This window comes from Passer domesticus, chromosome 2 (genome assembly GCF_036417665.1).
Source record: "Passer domesticus isolate bPasDom1 chromosome 2, bPasDom1.hap1, whole genome shotgun sequence".
Taxonomy (NCBI): Eukaryota; Metazoa; Chordata; class Aves; order Passeriformes; family Passeridae; genus Passer; species Passer domesticus.
The window spans coordinates 69,198,430-69,219,168 of record NC_087475.1 but is presented as its reverse complement, the minus strand read 5'-3'; the positions used below and the strand labels follow the sequence as shown (position 1 = coordinate 69,219,168).

Genomic DNA, 20,739 nt, shown 5'->3' with positions numbered 1-20,739 from the left:
TAAACCTTTTGTGGGGTAATTAATGCTGCAAACAATATAGGGATGGCACAATAATTTTTAAGCCTAATCTTAAGTCTGTGTTTTGGTAAGGAGAGAGACCATTCACAAGTGCCATTTTTCTCACTGTAATCTCTTTTGTCCTGTATTTCCTACTTCGTTTAGCATCTTTGAAGTAGGCAGTCTCTTGCTGGCCTGTCCTCTCCTGTTCTTCTGATACAAGTCAGAGAAATCCCTCCAGCAAAGTTGCTCCATTTCTTCTGCATTTTGCCTGAATAACTCTCCTAGCAATTCTCAGACCCAGTTCAGAAGCTGGCAAGAGCTGAGGAATAGAGAGAGAAGTGGATTTGCCACCAGAATTTAGGTAACGTTTTGCTGTACACCTATAGGCTGCTCCATGGCACCTGGCCTCATGGCAAGAGGACAGCCCCAGGGCTTCAGGTAGGCATGGCATTCATGGGCCTGCATAGCTGAACCACCAGTGTGTCCAACAAGAGATAACTTTAATTACCACAGAGGCCATTAAAACTCAGTGCCAGTCTGTTCGGTGAGTCACAATAAAGTGCTTCTGATCAGACTTGTTTAGATTTATCATGGACAGTTACTGACTCCTCTATAGAGAATCATTCAAGTATTAAATTTCCACTAGTTGCTGGGGCTCTGTTCTCTAGCAAAAAGTCTAATTTGCAGCAGAGGTTTTGCTATTACACAAAGACGCCAGGGTGAAAGAAGGATGACAAGAAAAGCAGAGACTAAATTAAGCTCACAAGATGGAATTTCAGGGTCTGAAATGTAATTTTCTGCCCAGCGAATTGAGGATAAACAAAACATATATGTACAACTCCAATTTTAAATCTGTTCTGGAGCTAGAAAATCAGCAGTTCTCCCTTTAGAAGCTAGTAATAATGTAATTTAAGTGTAGATTTGTCATACTGAATGTCGTTGGACTCTTAAGTAAGAGTAGTGTCACAGTTTGTTCTTTATCTGGTTTCAGGGTTAAAAATGCTTCTGCATAACCTATTGTTATATATTTATTCTTCCCACTTGAAAGCCCATCCTAAAATACGTCTCAGTGACTGTGTAAACTTCACCCATCAGCAAGGACAGTGGTGGTGATGGAGGTGGAAAAGGCCCAGGTAGTCAATGCTGCCCGTGCCTCAGTCTTTGCCTTCAGGAGATCTTCTGGAATCTTGGGACCCAGAGACCAGTGGGAAGGCCTGGACTAAGGCTTTACCCTTGGTAAAGGAATAACAGGTTAGGGAACATTTGAAATAAGCTGGACATCCGTGGGACCTGACGGGATGCAACTCCAGTGCTGAGGAAGCTGGTTGGCGTCATGGTCTGACCAGCCCTGATAGTTTTTGAAAGCTCGTGGCTACTGGGCAAGGTTCCTGATGACAGAAAGCGACCAAATGTGACTCCTTTCTCCAGGAAGGGCAAGAAAGAGGATCCAGGATCTGCTGGCTGCTAATCCTCACCATAATCCGTGGGAAAGTGATGGGGCAAATAATCCTATAATTCCAAATATACGAAAAGTAGATGACTGGCAGCAGTCAGTATGTTTGTGTGAAGGAGAAATGATGGCTTTACAAGCTCAGTAGCCTTCTAAAACTATAGATAGCCAGCTTGGTAGATGATGGAATATCAAAGGACACTTTCAACTTTAGAAGGGCTTTTGGCAATATCTCCTTGAACATCCATCATAGACACAATGATGAAATACCAGCTGGATGGGTGAACAGTGAGGTGAGTGGAGGGCTGAGCTGCCAGGCTGACTGGGTGGTGATTGGCAGCATGAAGGCTCACAGGACGTCAGGCACTAGCAGCGTAGCCCAGGGGCTGGTGCTGGAGCCAATACTGTTTAACAGCAATCTCATGAAGCTCAGTGAAAGGAAAAGTCAAGTTAATACAATTTTAACACAGTTTTGTTCAGTATTTCCCCTACCGCTTCTACAAGCTCTTGGTTTCACTCTGCATTACTGAAAATCTTACCAGTTCTCTTACTCTGCTTTCCAAGATTATTATAATTCTTTAGGCATTTCCTCATTATTCTGTTCATTGACAACCTTTCTCACTAAATATTTCCAGAAAATAAAATCTACTTTTTTGTTGTTTCTTTATGTGGAAGATAAATGGAAAAACTGTCAAGTAATCCTATAGGCCTACTTCATTGTGTGTAGCCTTAAAATGAGGATCGTTGTTGCAGACACCCTTCTTCTCTTATCTCCCTTGCTTTCCTCCACTCCTGATACTTGCAGAAGGAATAGTGGAAGTAACTCCCATGAGCATTAGCATTGCTCCTTTCTCAAAGCAGTGGTCTAGAAGGAACAGATGCAGTAACTTTAACAGAGTTACCATCCTATAAAGACTGATTATCACTATCCATATTGGCTTTTTAAAGCTTCAAGCTAATTTTATGACCATGCTTCTTGTAATTAGAGCTAAAATGTATCTGTTCCTGTGACAGCCAAAGTTTTAACAGGGCTCAGCCAGAAAAGTGGCTTGGAAGAATGTTCTTACTATAAAAAGCAGTACCTCTTATAGGTAGAAGTGCCCCTTATAGGTGTTTGTAAATGCATATGAGCAGTTGGGAAAGCTATTTGACCACGTAATACCTATGACAAGCATGTCTCTGATGTTTTTAAACAGGTTGGGGTTTGGCTTTTTCTTTACCAATTTAGAAGCATCGTTTTCCTTTGCTTCTTTCCCCCCATGAACACCCATCAGCCTCATTGCAATGACCTCTGGGGATACTCATAACCTCATTTGAACTGAAGGTAATGAAGGTAAAACTGTAGCCCCAAGGCACACCCGTTACTCAAACCAAGCTTCTGCTCCTTACTAGTGCCGGCACAGGGAGACCTGATGGAAATGAAGGGGGAAAGGGAGAGGTTGGAAGGATTTCACAGCTCTTTCAACAGTAGCACAATCTCAGGTTAGCTTAATCAAACAAGAAAACACACTCTGGGTGAAATCTGTCGTATTGTCAGATGAGGGGGTGTATTCTTCTGTTCTTGGAGAAGTTTTCATTTTAGAAATGTTCTGCCTGTGTTGATGGTATGTTTTTAGTTCACTGAATTAGTCAGTAGCTGGCGATGACCTCCGTTGATCTGTGGAAGAGTTCAGGCAAGGTCCGTGCGTTGGAGCCCGGTGTGAGTAGGGAGGATGCGGTGTCACTGAGCACTGGGACCCGGCTGAGCACGAGCTCAGGTTCCACACCCAGCACTGCCTGCAGCTACACTGAAAGATTTCAAAGCAGGTGAATCCCAGTTGTTATTTTTTTATGATCGCCGTTCCCTTTTGAATTAGGTTGCTGTAAAAGTTAACTGGATTTTTTCCAGATCTAAGCACCATATTCAAATACAAGTACTCAATCTCAGTGGATTGTTTTCAGTTATATGTCCTATATTTTAGATCTCACTTCACAGCTGAGAAGCCAAACCAGAGATGAAAAATAAATAACTATTTTTGTCTTCTGATCTGAAAAAAAAAGGGGGGAGAGAGAATAAGATCTGCTAATTTAAATAAGTTTTTTAAAAATTAGTTTAGATTTTCAAAGCCTTTAATGATACAGCGGACAAACAAGTACATGGGAGTTTGATACTTACCCAGATTAGACACTTCATAATATACAAAGCAACTGTTAGATGTTTCAGAAGCTAAATGCCTTTGAAAATCAAGGCTGTGGTGATTCAAAATCATTAATCATTTTAAGTGTATTTAAAGCAACTATAATTACTGCTGCCTTTTCTAGGAAACTTGAATTTAAAATGTGGCATCTTTTTGTGCTTTCTTCCTTGCGTACTGAGCCTAAAGTGCTTTCTTTTTTCTTTTAGTTAATAAAAAGCAGATTGTATATTTTTGTATATTTTGTTTTGTACATTTTTTTGCTAAATTGCAGTTTCCATTCAAATGTAGCATGCAAGAAACCTTGAGTAACATAACCCTCTTAAACAGGAAAAAGGTAATTTACCTTCTTCCAGCATAAGCAGGCAGGTGTATTAGACCTCATGTCTCTGGGAGACCCAAGACATTTTTTGGTTTAGCAGGAAGGGATGGACTCTGAAGGATATAAAAGACCCAGTTACAAAGGCTGCACTTACATTTAACTTGGCCTCTGTGAGGACACTTGTGCTTCTGTAGAACAGCAGCAAGTTGGAGGATGCTGGAGCACTTCAGTTGCCTGTGCCCAGACTGAAGTGTGGCTGTCACAAAACCTTCACTACAGCAAGGGAGAGCCCTTGAGAGTGTTCATCAGTTAAAAAGTACTATGTTGAGGGGGGGAAAAAGCAGGGAAGAAAGGTTCTACCTCTCAAATTGACATCTCTCCTGGCAGAGATTACTCCAAAAGGTGAAACTTAGAGATAATGTTATAATTTTAAAAAGTTTTGCTTCCCAGTACACAAAAAAACATTATAGAAAATATTTTGCAAGTCAGAACAGGCATTCTTATGTAAGATCAGTGAGATTTTTTTTTAATCCAAATTGTTGTTTCCTATCTAGCCAGCATCTAAACACACTGTTGTGCAAGTTAAGGGTGTCACATAGGAAATTCCAGATGCTGTGTCTCACCAGTGCTTGCCTAGGAGAGTTATGTGAAAAGTGAATTCAAAACTACATAAAACAAGACATACTCCCTTCAACAACTGCTTAGGATTGAGATTGTTTACTGACATCAATTCTTGAAAGAATGGAGAAAATAATTTTGATTAATAATAGAAGAGCACTAAGGCAGATGTAACTGAAAGGTTTGTGTAATGAGAAACAGAAATTTCACTGTAAAATCACATGGCCTGATTTTTCCTGACACTACCTCACAGCACTGTAGTCATTTATGTAAAGTTGCTGTAAAGTAGCCAGTGGCTTGAGTCATGAAGATTTTTGTTTTGCTGACAGCTATTTATATTTACTGTGGATATTCTGAAATATTTTCAAAGGGATGAAGGGCATGGTGACAGCGTAGCTATTAAAGGTATCAAGTGAGCTAAGAAGTGTATGTGCATCTCCTGTTTATAACCTACAGTCAGAGAAAGAACAATTTTATTTTTTGGTCTACCACCTGGCATGACTTCTGGGGTAATCCTGATTTTTGAAATGTTAGTTCTTCCCACCTTGAAACAAAAAAGTTTTAAAATTTGTTGGTGTTATCTAGCTTAGACATTAGGTCCCTGCTCTAACTGGAGGCAGCACTGATATGATCTCCCTGAACCTGAGCTTTCTATTAGCACCTCTGAATAAAATGAGAAAAAAGCTCTTACACTGTAATGAGCCAGGCTTCAGCCATTCCAGGCACTTCACTCACAGCAGGGGCCTGAGTCCTGGAGGATGTACAGTCTTGTTTGTGGTGGTACATGTCAGGGAATTACATGTCAAGGAAGAAAAATTGATGGAAGTGATACAAACAAATTGATGGCAGTGATACTTCATCATTTGAAAAACTAGTAAGTAGCCTATGGCCAGCTAAATCTGAAGGTGCTCAGTTTCCCTGTTGCACCCACATAATTCTAATGCAGCCGTTGCAAGAGGTAGCATTTTTTTGAGTCATTCAGAGCGGACACTGTATGCATAAGGCCCACCTGAGGAGACTGGAGGTGTTTGTGTTACAGGGGCACGTGTGCCAGCTCAGACCCGAAGCCTGGCTGGTCTGACCCCTCTATCTGATGGCATGCAGAGCCTGATACCTGATAGGAAGGTATAAGAGGCAGCAAATGTAGTACAATCTGATCCCATGTCCATCTCATCTTGATCTATAGTAGATGGAAGCTGGTTGAAATCCTTCCAACATTTTTGTTCTCATTTTTTGAGAGAAGTAAGATAATTTACTTATCTTCTAAGGTTGATTTTTCTAGTGGAGCAAAGGGATATAAGCAGAAGAATGCCTTTCTGCAGAATAATGTAAACATTGAGGTGTGAGTATCAAATAGGTCAGCCAGAAAGGAAGAAGTGTTAATAATTGAAGACAGAATGAGAGAATGGAAAGGAAAGTTTAAAAAAAGAACAAGTAAGCAAGTAGCCTGTCACTGCACCATCTTATTTAAAGTCAGGAACAACTTTAGGAACTGCTCTGGCAGAATTGAGAGAAGGAAAATATATCTGTAAATATATTTGAGATTCAAGAAAACATTTGGGTTAAAAATCACATGCAGGAAGTGCATTGAGATAAGATCTGTCTGAGGGATGGATTAGTATTAGAGAACAAATTGGAGCTACTGCATTGAAAATCCACCTTCTAGTTAGATAATCAATGAAAACATTATACATGTGCAACATATTACAGGGAGGTGTCTTGTGGAAAAGGGATATTTTGAACGTGTTTTTCTACAGGGAGACAAAACTAAGGTGTGTGATATAGTTTGTTTGGGTCAGGGGTGCCTTAATTTTGGCATCAGCTCGCCATTCTGAGTGGGAACACACCCCCTCCTTGTGTGTCTTGCTGTGCTTTCTGTCACGTCTCAGGCACCTCTCTGAAAAGGTGGGAGCTTTTCTCTTCCCAAAGCAGGTTTCATTCCTGGGGAAGAAAGGGAAAGGGGAGTTTTCCCCAGCTCCATGGCCCTGGCAGAACAGGGGGAAAGCTGTGATTGAAATCTCAGAGTGTGTCTGAGAAGAAGAATGAGGAGAAACAAAGCTGAGAACTCTTATGATCTCAGCTGCAGTAACGTGCATTAATTGTGAGCCATCCATAGAGACCCTGTAGGAACCAACAGGTTGCTTGGAAAAATGCCATGTAATGGAAAGTGTCCCTGCCCATGGCAGGAGTTTGGAATAGTCAATCTTGAAAGGTACCATCCAACCCAAACCATTCCATGACTCCGTGAATATCTAGCAATGGGCATAGTTCAACCCTTCCCCTTCCTGGCTTCCACCTCTGCCCTCCCACAGAGTTTCCTGGAGGGTAGAAGATGTACAACTGTGTGACAGAAGTGGAACAGGCAGTTTATGACTTTTTATGGTCCTAAATTTTGCAGTCTTTGATACTTCAGTGTATGCATTGTGTAATGAGGAACTATGACTAATAACTTGAGAAAAAGAGGGACAGCCACAAAGTCTAGATTCCCTCTGGCCTAGATTTGGTACCAATCTCTTATGAGTAAATTAGCAAACACAAATTATACTATGAGTGTGTGGGTGGGGTTCAGTTACTTGATCTCATCTGTGGAACAGAATGAGAGTCACCTTCAGTGGTGGTTTGGAAACTTCCTGCTGTAAGGAATTTTTGACGCCTCATGCCAGGATGTTTGGAGAATATGGTATATAACCTTGTCTCTGAAATACAGGTTTGTTACAAAACTGAAAAGGGAATTTTATAGGATCTCTAAAACAAAACAGCTTGTTTAGGGATGGTTCCTGGAAACTTCAGGTGAAGAGCAGGAAGAAAATACTGCCTGTTATTCTTTTTGCCTGCTGATGCCTGTGGTCTGTGCTTGTGGGACAAAGGCTGCATTTTGACATGCACAGCAGAATTTCTTGCATCAATGTTGCCTGAGTCTGTGCCCCAGTGGTAGTGGTCCAGATTTCCTAATGGTTTTCAGAATGGTATATTTGTAGCATATTTGTTTGTCTGGGCAAACAAAATTTGCTTCTGGCTGGCTGATGCTTCCAAACACTGATCAACTAGGGAGAAATTCAGATGTGAATGACAGAGTCCTAAGAGGACATGTCAGTTTGACAGCTCCAAAGAAAATTCGAGGGAAGAATAATAGTGCTTTGAATCTTGAAGGCATAATTCCAACATTAACCAGTTAATCCGCTGCAAAATGCCTAGTTATCATTTGTTATTTATAGATTAGGCACAAAATCCTTACAACCTATTTAATTACTCTAATGAATTTACTGACAAACTGAGGATGAGAGCTGGGTGATGTGTGACTCTATAATGTATCTATGAAAATACGTTATTTTATTCTATTAAATACCATTCAATAGGTTTCTATTTATATATTGTATATCACTGTACCCAAGTTGCCTGATGCCCTTGCTTCAGAAATACAAACATGTGCTTCATTTCAATGCTGCTGTCTTCCATTTTGACGCAGTTTATGATGTAAACATGCATTCCTCGTGCATTATTTACCGTTCTCTTTTTTCTGCCTGTTTTGCTTCCCATCACTAGGTGGCAATAGCTGAACAGTCACTTACAAACAGGAGGCAAAACAAAATGGTGCATCAAAACTCATGAGACATAAACTAAGAAGGATTTCTATTGCTTTATTTAGAGACTGTCATATTAATAGAGATTTCCTTGATGAAATCTTATTTTGTAGAGTGCTTTCTGTCACTCTGTACTTCTAACTTGGATGTTTGCACAAGTTTGTTTTACCGTGTTAATACATGGGACACCATAGCACATAAAATTTGGTTGGTTTAGATACTACAATTTGGATTTTTGATTCAGCAGAGGACATTAGTAAAGCTGTGGGTCTAATGTATGTGTTATGTCATATCTGCCAGTCTCTGTGAATAGTTCCCATACCTTAGGGTATCTATAATCATGCTAGACACCTATATTTAGGCACTGGAATACCATTGAGCTATGACCAGCATCCATCTGAAAGCTGGCGAAGTCTTTCAGGAGCAGGGCAGAAAGAGGTTCCCAGAGGAGGGAATGTGAAATCATGAATGCAATGCAGCCTGTCCCAGGACATGATGATACCCTTTCTGTTTTCCTCTGTTAGGTGTGTTCTGCACTGGAATCAAATGAGTCTGGGAATCACTCTTTGTAGGGTTGCTTAATTTTTCCCAGGAGGACTAGGCTGTATCAAAACCATGAAGATACTAATAAGCAGCCCTTACTTATTCCTGAGGTGAAGAACTCCAGACAGCCTAACTTTTGTACAGTCTGTACCAGTGTGAATCCAATCTGATTCCATGGAAATCAGAGACACAGATCTAATTCAATATATGGTATTATTTGGCTAGAAGGGCTTAGTATTTGACTCCAAATAAGGAGGAAAAGCTATAAGAAGCCACAGAAAATAATAATCATAATCAAGCACTTTAAAGTCTTCAGTAGTTCAGCAGAGCTACTTTAGGCTTTGAGATGTGTCCACACCACTTCTTGGAAGACAAAATTTGAATCTATATTTGCTTTGTTACTGTTGTCACCCCTTAGAGGCTTTCAGCTACTTTTTGAATTTAGCCTCAGATTCTGAAGAGTTAAGATTGCAAAATCCACATAGGCCCTTTCATACCAAGCTAAAATGAGACCTAGAAGATTGTGCAAGACTGTGCTATATTCAAATCTCCATGTGCTTTTTTAAGGATTCCTGCAAGCATTGCTGAAAACACAGAGAACTAAACTGCCTGAATGACTGTAATAAACAGTAGCCACTAAAACTGTAAACAAAATTGGTACCTATGCTACTAAATATTAAGAATCTAAAAATCTAGTTTACAAAAGTAGTTACCCTAAGTATCATGTGTATACAGTGAGGAGAAACAGGCTGCTTTGAGCAAATAATTGTGTTCTTTACTGGAACTCTCTGAACTATTGTGTCATGCTGAAGGCACTCACCTCCCAGTGTAGGCATCTGAGCTGGATGCCTCAAGATAGATATTGTGAATACCTCCAGCAGTATGTGGTTTTGTTATTCTTGTTCCTTTACTGAGTGAAAGCTTTGGAAGTCTATTTTTCAGATGTTTTGCAGTGACAGTAGCTGTTCTGCTCACAAGGACACCTCTGACCATGCTGATGAACAGTGTCTCCCAGCTTCTTTTTCCCCAAAGTTGGGGCATGGAAACTCCACAGTTCCAGATCTGTTCAGACTGAGAAGGGTATTAGCCAGCTAACCAAGGTTCCTGGATATTTTGTTTCCTCTGATCTCAGAAACAGTGGGAGGACAGAAGGTGCTCAGTGTATCACAAATGTGGAGTGTGAGTTGCACACAAATGTTTAAAATTTAAAACAATGCTCATAGTAATCAGCAGGTAGTTCATCATGGCAGGCACATGAAAAGCCTTGCATTTTGAATCTGTGGTTTCATGTGGTGAAAAAAAACCCAACTGTTATTGTCAATTCCCATGTAGTAATATCATAAAGAAGGAACCCACTGTACCTGTAAATGTCTAAGTCTGTAATAGCCCTCATCAGACAATTTACTTTCGCTGACAGATTTCGTATGCTCATGCCTGTCTGTCTTTCACAGCCCGGAATATGTAATTAAATTGCAAATATCACAAAGTCAACAAAAATGAAAGTGGAAGCTATGTAACTTCAAAATTTCTCAGTCTTGTGAGCCTATCAAAAATAAGTTCAGAGCACTAAATTAGAGTGCTGATGTTTCTGCCATTTCAGCATGTTATTCCTGGTTTAGGAATGTTTCTGAAATATGAGTAAAATCATTATATATGGAAGATGTCTTACTTGCAAATTTACACTGGTAAATATTTAAATTTAATTTAGCATTTAAATTTTTTTAAAATATCTTATGACTAATGACAGAAATTAGTAATAATTTAATTTATTATACTTCTAATTTTAAAGAAGCCATTAAAAGTTTAATTCTGAGGCATTTTTGTTATGGATGATACTTTTGAAAGCAGTACCAATAATGGAGGAGTATCAAACCTGAAGTAAATCTTAACAACTACTGTTCTATATGAACTCATTCATACGATGCCAAAAATATAGACTCTGAGAGTGGTGGCATTTTTCCTTAGTATGTTTTGTCTTAATATATCCATTAAGCTTTTCAGTATTTTAGTGCATCATCATACTGTCAGTGGAAGCACACAACAGGCAGACATGTTCTTCAGAAAGATTAATAAATGGTGAGAGCAGCAAGATTCTGCAATTGTGTTGTGATGCAATGCTTAAAAAAGACCTGCTATACATGAAATTGGATTACTTTGGCTCCATATCACTTTGGTGAAAGTCAGTAAAAAAGGTACTGGGGATCTTCCACTCCTAGACAGACAGCTGAACGTAGCACTAGCCTTTTTAATGTTACTTCACAAGGAAGTGCAACTAGGCATTAAGTGATACTTTAACATGCCAGATGCAAACTTCTTCCTATGGTAGTTGAATCCAGGTGTCCTTGGATGCAATAGCCCATTTATTTCCTCACCAAATGATCACAGCATCAAGAAAAGATTCTTAGATTGATTAGACTTGGTAACTGGTGAAGACCAAGTGACAGGAATCTTACTGGATCCTGTTCATATAAGCTGACTTAAAATAAGCAAGGATAGATCTGCAGATTTGAAAATACAAACTTGAGAAATAAAGAGGAGCTGGATAGTGACAGTAAAGAAAAGTGCCCATGTGAGATGTCTGAAATTTTTTTACTTGAAAGCACCTAAACCAACCAACCAACCAACCAAACCTTGAACTTTTCATTCTGCTTGTGAGGGACACATGGGACCCTCAGGAGCATCCCATGGAGCTCACAGGTCACCAGTGTCAGCTGGTATTCTCCTGACAGCAGCAGTACAAAAGATGAGCTGAGTAAGACTAGGTGAAGGAATAAAAAGCAAATGGTTAAACATTCTTACTCCTTTACAACTTCTAAACAAGAACATTGATTTTAAAGAGTCCAGTATCCAGTGAGGTTGAGAGATGGAGTAAGAATAAGATAAGATTTGACCGCTAGCTACATGAATGCTTTTGCCTTTAGGTTTTGTTTTGTCTTGTAGAAGAGCAGAGGTAGGAGGAGTAATACAAACAGAACAAAAAATCAATTCTGAGATGTTAAAAAACCCTCAAAGATCTTCAAATTCACATTACAAAAACCAGTTAACTTCCTATTCATTCACTTAGTGGAGAGCAGGCATATGACATTGCAGTTTGGGTAATAACACTTTGGTTGAACATACCAAAAGAGATTCTGCCCCATAAATGTAAACCACAGATTTGTTGGGAGGAAAACTATCTGCATCAACAGAGAGGCTGTTTGATACTCAAGACTGAAAAAAAATTTGGTGGGAGATTATATTTAAAGGTGTGGATTTAATTTAAAGTTGGATAAAATCTAATACGGATTTAAGAAATACAACTACTTGCAAATTAACCTCCTGTTTTTATTTTCAACAAGACAGTTGCAATAAAATTAATTTATCTGTCATTTCCAGAAAAGCTTGTGATATACCACCACAGGGGAAAGTATTACTTAAATCCTTGAACATAGGAATTAATGCAGTATTTGTGAGGGTGAATAAGGACTTCCAAACCTACTTGGCATTGTGTCTGATGAAAAATCACTTAGTGGGATGGTGGAAAGTCATCAGTCCTAGATCTTGGAACTTCCCTTATTTGGTGTAAATTTAACTTTAATTTTAAAAGGCTGCATTGTACTGGCTAAAACAGGATGGCAGAAAAAGGAGGCTTTGTCAGTGGAGGGGTAGGGAAGGAGGTACCAATGGGATAGCAGGGTCTCAGTATAAATTGGGGATGCAGAGTGACAGCAATGGGATAATAATGAACAGCACAGAGAGGAAGAGCTGATGAGCTGTCTTTGACACGGCTGGTGAGATCAAACCTGAGATACTCTGAACAATTCTGGTTGTTCATGTCCATGAAAGGGTGTAAACAGGTTTTGAGTGAAGTTCATTTAGGAACTGAAAGAAGGTTTACAGAGTTTAAACAACAGCCTGTCATTAGTGAGACACAAAACCTTATCTCTAGATGAGGTATGTTTGCAGAAGACATTTAGCATATTTTCAGTGAGAACCACAGGAGCTTGGTCTCAGTGACCCTTGTGTTCCTCAGTTTCCAATCCAAACATCAGATATTGCACATACTGAAACTAAAAGTAATGTGCAAATATAATCACTGACAAAGTTTTTAGAAGAATCAGCAGCAGACAAGCTCTATTTTGTCTCAGATACTATAATTATGAAATGCTCCAGGAAATTTATTTCACTAAGTGAGAAAAAAAAGTACTGTTATTCCCAGGAAATAATATCTGGAAGGATGATACCAAGAATATATGAAACAAAAAGTATTTTGGAAAGCGATTCTTATTTTTCTTCATTACCATTAAAATATGCATAGTGATGTAGTGTGATTATATGAAATAAAACCTTAGGAATATGGAAATTGTACCTAGCAATTAAGTATTTTGTAGAAAATACAGAGAGATTAAAAAGCAGTGAATTGCTTCTGCCTCATTTTTCTTATGTGAATTCAGTTCCTTTTTAGAAACCATTATTCAAGATAAAAATCATATCAAACTGAGTTTTCTGTGGCTCTTTCAGAGGTGAATACAAAGCAGTGAGCTCTCTGGCTTATTTGGTGCTATGAATTCAGCTTGCTGTCTCTCATCTTTGTTAAGGGAGGGGGGGTTGGTGGAAAAAGTGTCAGGAAAAAAATGACAGCACGTTTTTCTGTAGCGGTGAAAGAAAAGCAGAAGCAGCCAGTCTGCAAGCCGTGGGTTTAGTGCTCTGGAAGTGCTTCTCTTGTGCAACTGGGCTGAGGGAGAGCCTTTTTTCCCTTCCCAGCGTCACTGCAATCAGATATATGGGTGCAGCTCTGCTTTACTGCAGCATGATGCAGTTGTGTATAGTTCAGCGGGCTCTTCTTGGAAGCAGGCGGAAGGAGAGCAGCTGACCAGAGCAGGCAGAGGATGTTCATTAGAGGGTGCTTTTTTTCCCCCTAAAGCAAAGCAGTGCGTGTGAGATTCCTGCAGCTGCACGGTTCCAGAGGGGCCTCAAGTTGATCCTGGGTTCGCGAGAGGAGGTGCATACGCTCAGGCTGACAGCTTCTGATGGGAAAACAGCTTCAGACAGGCAGGCTGCTCGGCATCAGAAGCACGGCTCAGACACCCTTCGGGAAGATCCTCTAACTGTGCCTATGGAACAAGTGCTGTGCTGCTGCCTATGCCTTAAGCGACCAGAAGAAATTTGCCCGGTTGCCGAATGGAATAAATGAAAATACTGAGGGGGCGAGGGAATAAAATACTCTTCAGCTAGAATTAAGAATAAGCCCCGAAGGAAGAGCAAAGGACAAAAATCTCATGGTGTGTTGTTGTTGTTGTTGAGGCTTTTTTTATTTTTTTTAATGAGCTTACCTACCATGAACGGAAGAAGTGGATCTGCGGAGACTTCATTTCCTCCTCTGACCCCTCGTTTACATCACTGACTGGTGACAGTCACATCTACATACATAGTACCTGCCACTTCAGCTGCTCAGAATTATAGAAGCCTCTTTGTATGCAGCAGACATGGCTAGCCAGCAGGATTCAGGCTTCTTTGAAATCAGTATCAAATATTTACTGAAATCCTGGAGCAATAGTGAGTAGCAGAAGAGTAATCTTTTCATATTATGCGTTGCTTGGTAAATAGCTAGGGCAACCTAAAGGATAGATTCTTACCTTTCTGTGTGTTTGTGTTGTATAAACCAAGTAATTTTTGCTTTTTTTCAGCTCTAAAAATCAAAATGTCAGAGATTTAAATAAGTTTCATTAACTGCAAGGGCTGTAATAAGATTATACTAGATTTTGCTTGATTGAATTCTGAAGTTAGGCTGCTTTCTGGGTCTAACAGTACATTGCAGGGAGTGCATTCCAAACAACATTTCCTGCCTACATGTTTGTTTGATTTGTTCAGACTTTATCTAAATATTTTTTAAAATGATATTTAATCACAAGGGTGTGGCATTGCTCAGAAGTTGGTTTTTATTAATTGTGCACCGAGGACAAAATATAACTATTCTACTTCAGGTCTGAAAGTCATTTTGATGTGATGGGAAGCAAAACATCAATTGCTTATAGCTGCACTTCCCACCCTCTATGCTTAATTTCAGAATCTTATGCAATATTTCTAGCCAGAAAGAATCCATCTGTTTATCTGATCCAGGCTGGGTTTTGCAGAATGTAAACAAATAGCATTTTAGTCTGCCTTAGTCTTTTCAGTACTGCTGTTCCTGATTACCATTGCTTTTTTAATCAATTACTCTATAGATGTTTTAGCAATATTATGTAATGAAGATGTCTGAATAAAATTTAATGCTTGCAAATATATTCAGATTAGGTAAGATGATGAGATAACACTGGCAGAAATTTGCTTTTTTAAGTTAAAGTGCATGAACAGTATATTCCTTCTCTATAGAAGCTTTTATTAACAGTGCTAAATCTCTACATTTAACTGTTTTTAAAAGATAGAGCACAATGTCTCTGGAAAAATCCAGCTTGGCTACGTGTGAAATAAGGTTCTGATCATCCTACTGTCTATAATTTAATAATGTCTGCATAAAAGTCTAGCATTTAAAAATTCTGTGGTATAAAAGAATTGCAAGATCTGCTCAATACCAGGAGAGAACCTTATACCTGCAAATAAATAAACAAAACACTATATTAGATGTGTGACATGCAAGTCTTGTATTCATTAAATGATATCCATAGAAACTGTATTTTTCCAGGTCATTTGTAACCTCAGTAACACAGTAGTGCTTGTTTGAATCTGTTTTTCTTCCACAAGTGTGAAGCCACCAGGGAATAATAGTATTACCTAAACAGCATTGCTTATCTGCCCTCCTACAAAAATATTTAGTGCATATTCATTCAAATAAGTGATCCCACAAGGACTAGGAGAGAATTTTATGATTCAGTTACCTTCTTGGACTAATATTAACCTAATACTGAGAACATAAGTGTGTATTGTGACAGCACATATTTTATAACAAGCTAGGCACAGCTTATGACAGAAGAAAAACAAGTCAGTTTATGGTGCAGAAATCAAATCAGTTCTGGCATTATTTTTGTAATAGTCTACTGTAACTTGAAGTAAAACCAACACTTAAGAATATAAAACCAACTACATTATAGAATTAAATATAAATGTTCTTTTTTTTTTCCTTTATCTTGAAGTACATTGAAAGTATTTCAGTATAGGAAAGGTATTGCTTCTTTGAAATTCGAAGTCCTGAAGTTCTAGTTCAGAGAATAGAAACAGTATATGAATAACTGATATTTCTGACATTCTTTTAGTGAATAAACACCCCTACTACTGTATCTGAAGAAACAGTAAGAGGAAATAGAGTAAATGATCCCAGGTTGCCTTAAACTTGTTGCCAATTGGGGGTTTTTTTGCTTTCATACTGGAAGGGTATGTTCATAAATCTGAACGTATCCTTTCTAGCTGAAAAACAAACTATTTGATAAGACAGTGGGGAGTTAAAAAAAAACAAAACCTAGAGCTTTCTTCAGCTCTGCTATGTGATGGGTGGAGCAGAGGAAAACACTTCCCTTGCTTGAGAAACTGCTGGGAAGCCTGCACATGCATGCATGGGAGCATGTTTTTGTGAGAATAGGTGCCGTGTCTGCACACCCAAGACCAGAAGTAAGCCATAAATTACGTTGTGGCATTTACATAGCAGCAAGAGGTCTAACATACAGTTTTAAAAGGAAAATAACTTTTGTTCCTAGAGTGTATATTTTGCCGCAGTGTTAAGAGTGTACAGGTGCTGCCCATGTATGTTTCTTCAAAGTGGCACTTCAGAACATCAGTTGAAACAGCATTTATCTTTCCCAGGCTTTTTAGTCCCACCAAAACCAGGTCTTTCCATTGATTTGTGTTTTGGCTTACACAGAACATTAGCATTTTCTAGCACATTGCCATCCATGTCTGTTGCCCATACCATGAAATATACTCAGTTGTTCTACTTGGAAGGACATTTTACCCTGATTTTGCTATCTAAGGAGTTTAACAAACTAGTGTTCTTCACGTGCCAGGCAGGATTTCAGTTCAGTGTCACGCAGCACTCACTGAGGTGTTCACCAGGCATGCTGCTTGCATTTGCATGTTCATCATCCAGCTAAGGAGGCAGGTAATTTATGGACCATGGGGTCGGTTCACTTTAACTGCTGCAGCCAGGATGACACAGTCTGATACAGTCCATGGGGTGTTCTCAGAGAGCCTGCACCCTTCTTCCTGGGGGATAAAAAAGGCCAAGTCACAGTCTGGCATTCAAACCATCCCATCAAACGGAGAGATCTCAAAATACTCCTTTGTGCCGTTCCCAAGACAGACTTTTGCTCTACGTGTGTACGTATAAGATACTGTACGTGTTGTGCTGTCTGGAAAATATTCCTGTATTCTGTTGGAGATGGAATCAGAACGGGGATTCTCTGGTTGGAAAATAAGAACAATCTTAAGGGGCCTTTTTACCCATCTCATGTGTTCTTATATTTTCTTAAATATTTGAGTGTTTTTCATCAGTGCTGCATTAGTCAACAACTGCATTAATCATTTGCATTGCTTCTTTTTGAAAGTACTGCTGAAATAGCTATGCCTGAACAACATGAGTGCTGCTTACTTGGCCCACTGAAGTCAATAAGCTGACATGAATAAAATAGGGCTTACCAGAACTAGAACAATTAAGAATCTTTTCCGTGTTAAGAATTTGAAGCCTGATCTTTCCTCTAGATTTTTTTTTTTACTTTTTTGAATGAATAATATTGATTTGTTCTGAATTTCATTTCCAAATGTATTTTTCAAATTCATAGTTTAAAAAAAATCTGAACAGAAATTTTGAAATCTAGCTACAAGAACCTAAAGTACCATCATTATAAACTGCAGAAAAGTCTGTAATAAATTCTGCCTTTTGCAGTTCCTAGATCTGATCAGCAATTAAGTTTATTGGAGGAAAGGATTCTGTAGAAGAATCTAAATGGCACAGGTAGATGGCTCACTTGTGCTCTCACAAGTCAGCTCCTGTGTGGGCTTGTAGAAGCTGCATTTCTTTGTCTCACAGTTACTAGAGATAGGTTTTAAGGTTTCTTTCTGTGTAATTAAATGATATAGCATATTCTGCATAGGGAATATGATATTTGGCACTTCTCATAGAACAGAATTATCTGCAGGGCCTGATTTTAAGGATTGCAATGCTTGTTTATCTACCTTTTTGAATAGAAAGGGGGTTTTCTGCAGACTTGTGTTTAATGCAGACTCAGCATAAGGACTTGTCTAGTATCAGGACTTCAGGTCTCTTTTCCATAGCCAGAATTCTTTGCCGTCTTCCACAGTAGCCAACATCCATACCAAAATCCTCATGTCATCATCCTCTTGCCCTTTGTGCTGTACAAAGCCCACTGCTCAGTCCTCCTACTGCACCGTGTGCTCTTTCTCTGTGCCCCTGTGTGCTCAGTCCCTGTGGCAGCTGTCAAAAGCTACTTCTTGTTTACAAGTGGTGGGAACATCAGGACAGCCCAGGCCTGGGACCACCCAGACACCCACATCAGCTCACGTCCCACAGCACTCCCAGCAGGATCTCTGGCTCCTCCACAGCTTGCTGGTCACATACCCAGCTTAACACAGCATCAAAATGAGTTCTGTGGTCAAAAGAGCATCAGGTGGCAGAGACTTCCCAGTGGCTGACGTGAAGCCTGGAGGATTGCCAGCTGCCATGTTCTGTCCTTCTCTTGAAGGTATGTTCCTACCATGTCAGGAAAAGAAATTAATGAAGAACATTTCATTAAATGAAAGTAATACACAAGGCAATAAAACTCAGCCTTTTACAGAGTGTTCATGAGGTCCTGTTTTGATGAGCAAGAGAAAAGGGAAGGCCACAGACACTTTCTTAACTGAAAGTCTCTGTTATGTCCAAGTCACTGATGCATTTGTTTGATCTTCTAGTATGATTTTATTGTGCATAAGTGTGATAACAGCTGTTTTGTAGAGTTCCCTTTTCTACAGTCAAACACTGCCTGTTTAAGGCTGAATACTCTGAGCACACCATGCTATCACACTTAGAGATTTATAGCAAGATACCGATCAAGGGAAGAGGCCCCTTCCTGTTTCCTACTGCCCACTTAGGCAAACACATTCACTGAACAAGGAGAACCTAGCCTTCCTTCCCCCCTCTCTTGCTCTGGCATCCATACTCTTGCAGGCCCAAATAACCTGATTCCAGAAGCTGATGTACTGCAAGCTCACCTCATGGAGAGGAACAGTTCTTGCCTGAAGCAGCTGGGGAAGGGAAAGAGCCAGCGGCTGTGATAAGCAGATGGAGAAACTGGGACCCATGTGTCCTGCTGGCTCCTGAGGTGTCACCCTGGAGGTGTCACCCTGAGACACCTGCAGAGAGCTGGCCCTTGCACAGCCACTGCGTTTGGGGAGCCCTGGGCACAAAGGTTGTGCATGGGCTCGTGTCTTGGCATCTGAATCTGCCTGGGACAAGGGATGCCGCTAATTCAGCTGCTGTGCTGTGTGAAGGGGATTGATTGCTCTGTCCACTGAGCCTGAAGGGAGGGTGCATAGTTTATTCTTCAGCCATGAATAGTCTGTGATTGTCAGCAGTAAAGTGTCTTGCTTGATAACGGTGACTGTTACCTCTCAGGAACTTTCTTTGTATTTGGTCTGATCCAAAGGGAAAGGTAGTAAACCACAATGTTTAGGCTGTTTGTGTTCTGGTGGTACCCATTTTAGAACTTGCATTTTGATGTGGTTCTTCTCAGAAATAAGGGAAAATGAAAGTTTTATTACTTTGGAAACATGAGAACTCTTTAAAAAATATTTTTTGGTTTATTTTGATGTTTGCTACTCTGTTGAGGACATTCCAGAAGCGTTTCTACCATACGTGGAGGGAAAAAAAAACTATGAGAAAATTATAAACGCTTTACTGCAAGATTCAGTTGATTAGCAGAATGAGTTTCCTTGTCATTAAAAAGTTTGAATTGCTGCAATAAAAATCTACAAATGCTTTGACTGCAATATAGTACATAAGTTTTTGTGGTAAAACTTCAAAACACCAAAATATAAGATGATCTGGAAACTAGGCTTTGTTAGTTACTGGTAGATATTCTATTAAAGTTCTAATTATTTTACTTGTGGTGAAAACAAAACTGTTCTATTATACTATATGTATTCATTGTGAGTGATTAATTTGTGATATCCTTGATGTTATCAAAATACCAGCAGCTTGGGTTTTTTTCTAATATTGCTAATTATTATTCAAAAGGATCAGGGAAAGAACTAACAATTCTTATGTTTCCTCTATTCATGTAGCATACTGTTGAATAAGCTGTGATATCTTTTATTTCTGTATATCTATATAAATATAAAAACTGTAATTATGAAAAAGGGACTGTATATAGGTCTAAGGAAAGTGATAAACAGGATACCTTAGGAGTATAAAACATACAGTAGTGTTTAAAATTTAACATTGGAGAATATAAGTTATTATATTAATATGTAATATTAAATTACTACTTAACAATCCTTTTCTATTTTCTCCACATTTGATATACTCATTGTATTAATAGTTTAACTCTTCTGTGTGTTGACTTGGGGGCAGTAGGAAGCAGGCCCTACAGAATTACAGTGGCATGTGCTTGTCCAACTTTATTTTCTGTTTTCATTCCTACGTTTCTAAACGGTCAGAAACTACAGACACTCGCAATGAGTTGGTAGCCCTAGAGACTGAATTCCTGTGGGTGTTGGAACCATGAATGGCACATATGGCATTGCAGTAGCTGTGACTGGGAGGGGGACAGTCTCATCCCAGTGTCTTCCTCCTGTCACCATGCTCCTATCCCTTCTCTGCCACACTAATTATCCACAGAGTTAATATCCTGAAAGCAAAACTTTCTAAAATGGTGTAGATGCTTGTGTCAGCATTAGAAAGGAGATGAGGGTACACTACTAGGAGTGGGAGGGAGTTTTGGCTGATTCCTGCTATTAGTCTGGTGGAACTGTATGGTAAATCATATTTACTTTGATGGTGACTCCTTATCTATGCCTGCTTATAAATAATAGTTTCTTCTCCAGGAAGGAGACAAGTCTAGCTTTAGCATCCCTCTCTTTTCAGAG

The 20,739-nt window shown here is 39.4% G+C and overlaps 1 protein-coding gene across 8 annotated transcripts in view; it reads left to right on the top strand.

The window, feature by feature from the left end:
- FRY (FRY microtubule binding protein) overlaps nt 1-20,739 on the top strand; it is a 223,469-nt gene that overhangs the window by 52,021 nt on the left and 150,709 nt on the right. For 2 of the 8 annotated variants that reach the window (XM_064409055.1, XM_064409054.1), the window contains exon 1: nt 13,592-14,223. The exons of 4 other annotated variants lie outside the window; for them this stretch is intronic. In XM_064409055.1, the coding sequence (XP_064265125.1) occupies nt 14,154-14,223 (70 nt within the window). In that variant the 5' untranslated portion in view covers nt 13,592-14,153. Of the gene's footprint in view, nt 1-13,430; nt 14,224-20,739 lie in introns of those variants that run through there. 2 more of the 8 variants (XM_064409053.1, XM_064409059.1) reach the window with 2 other exon arrangements.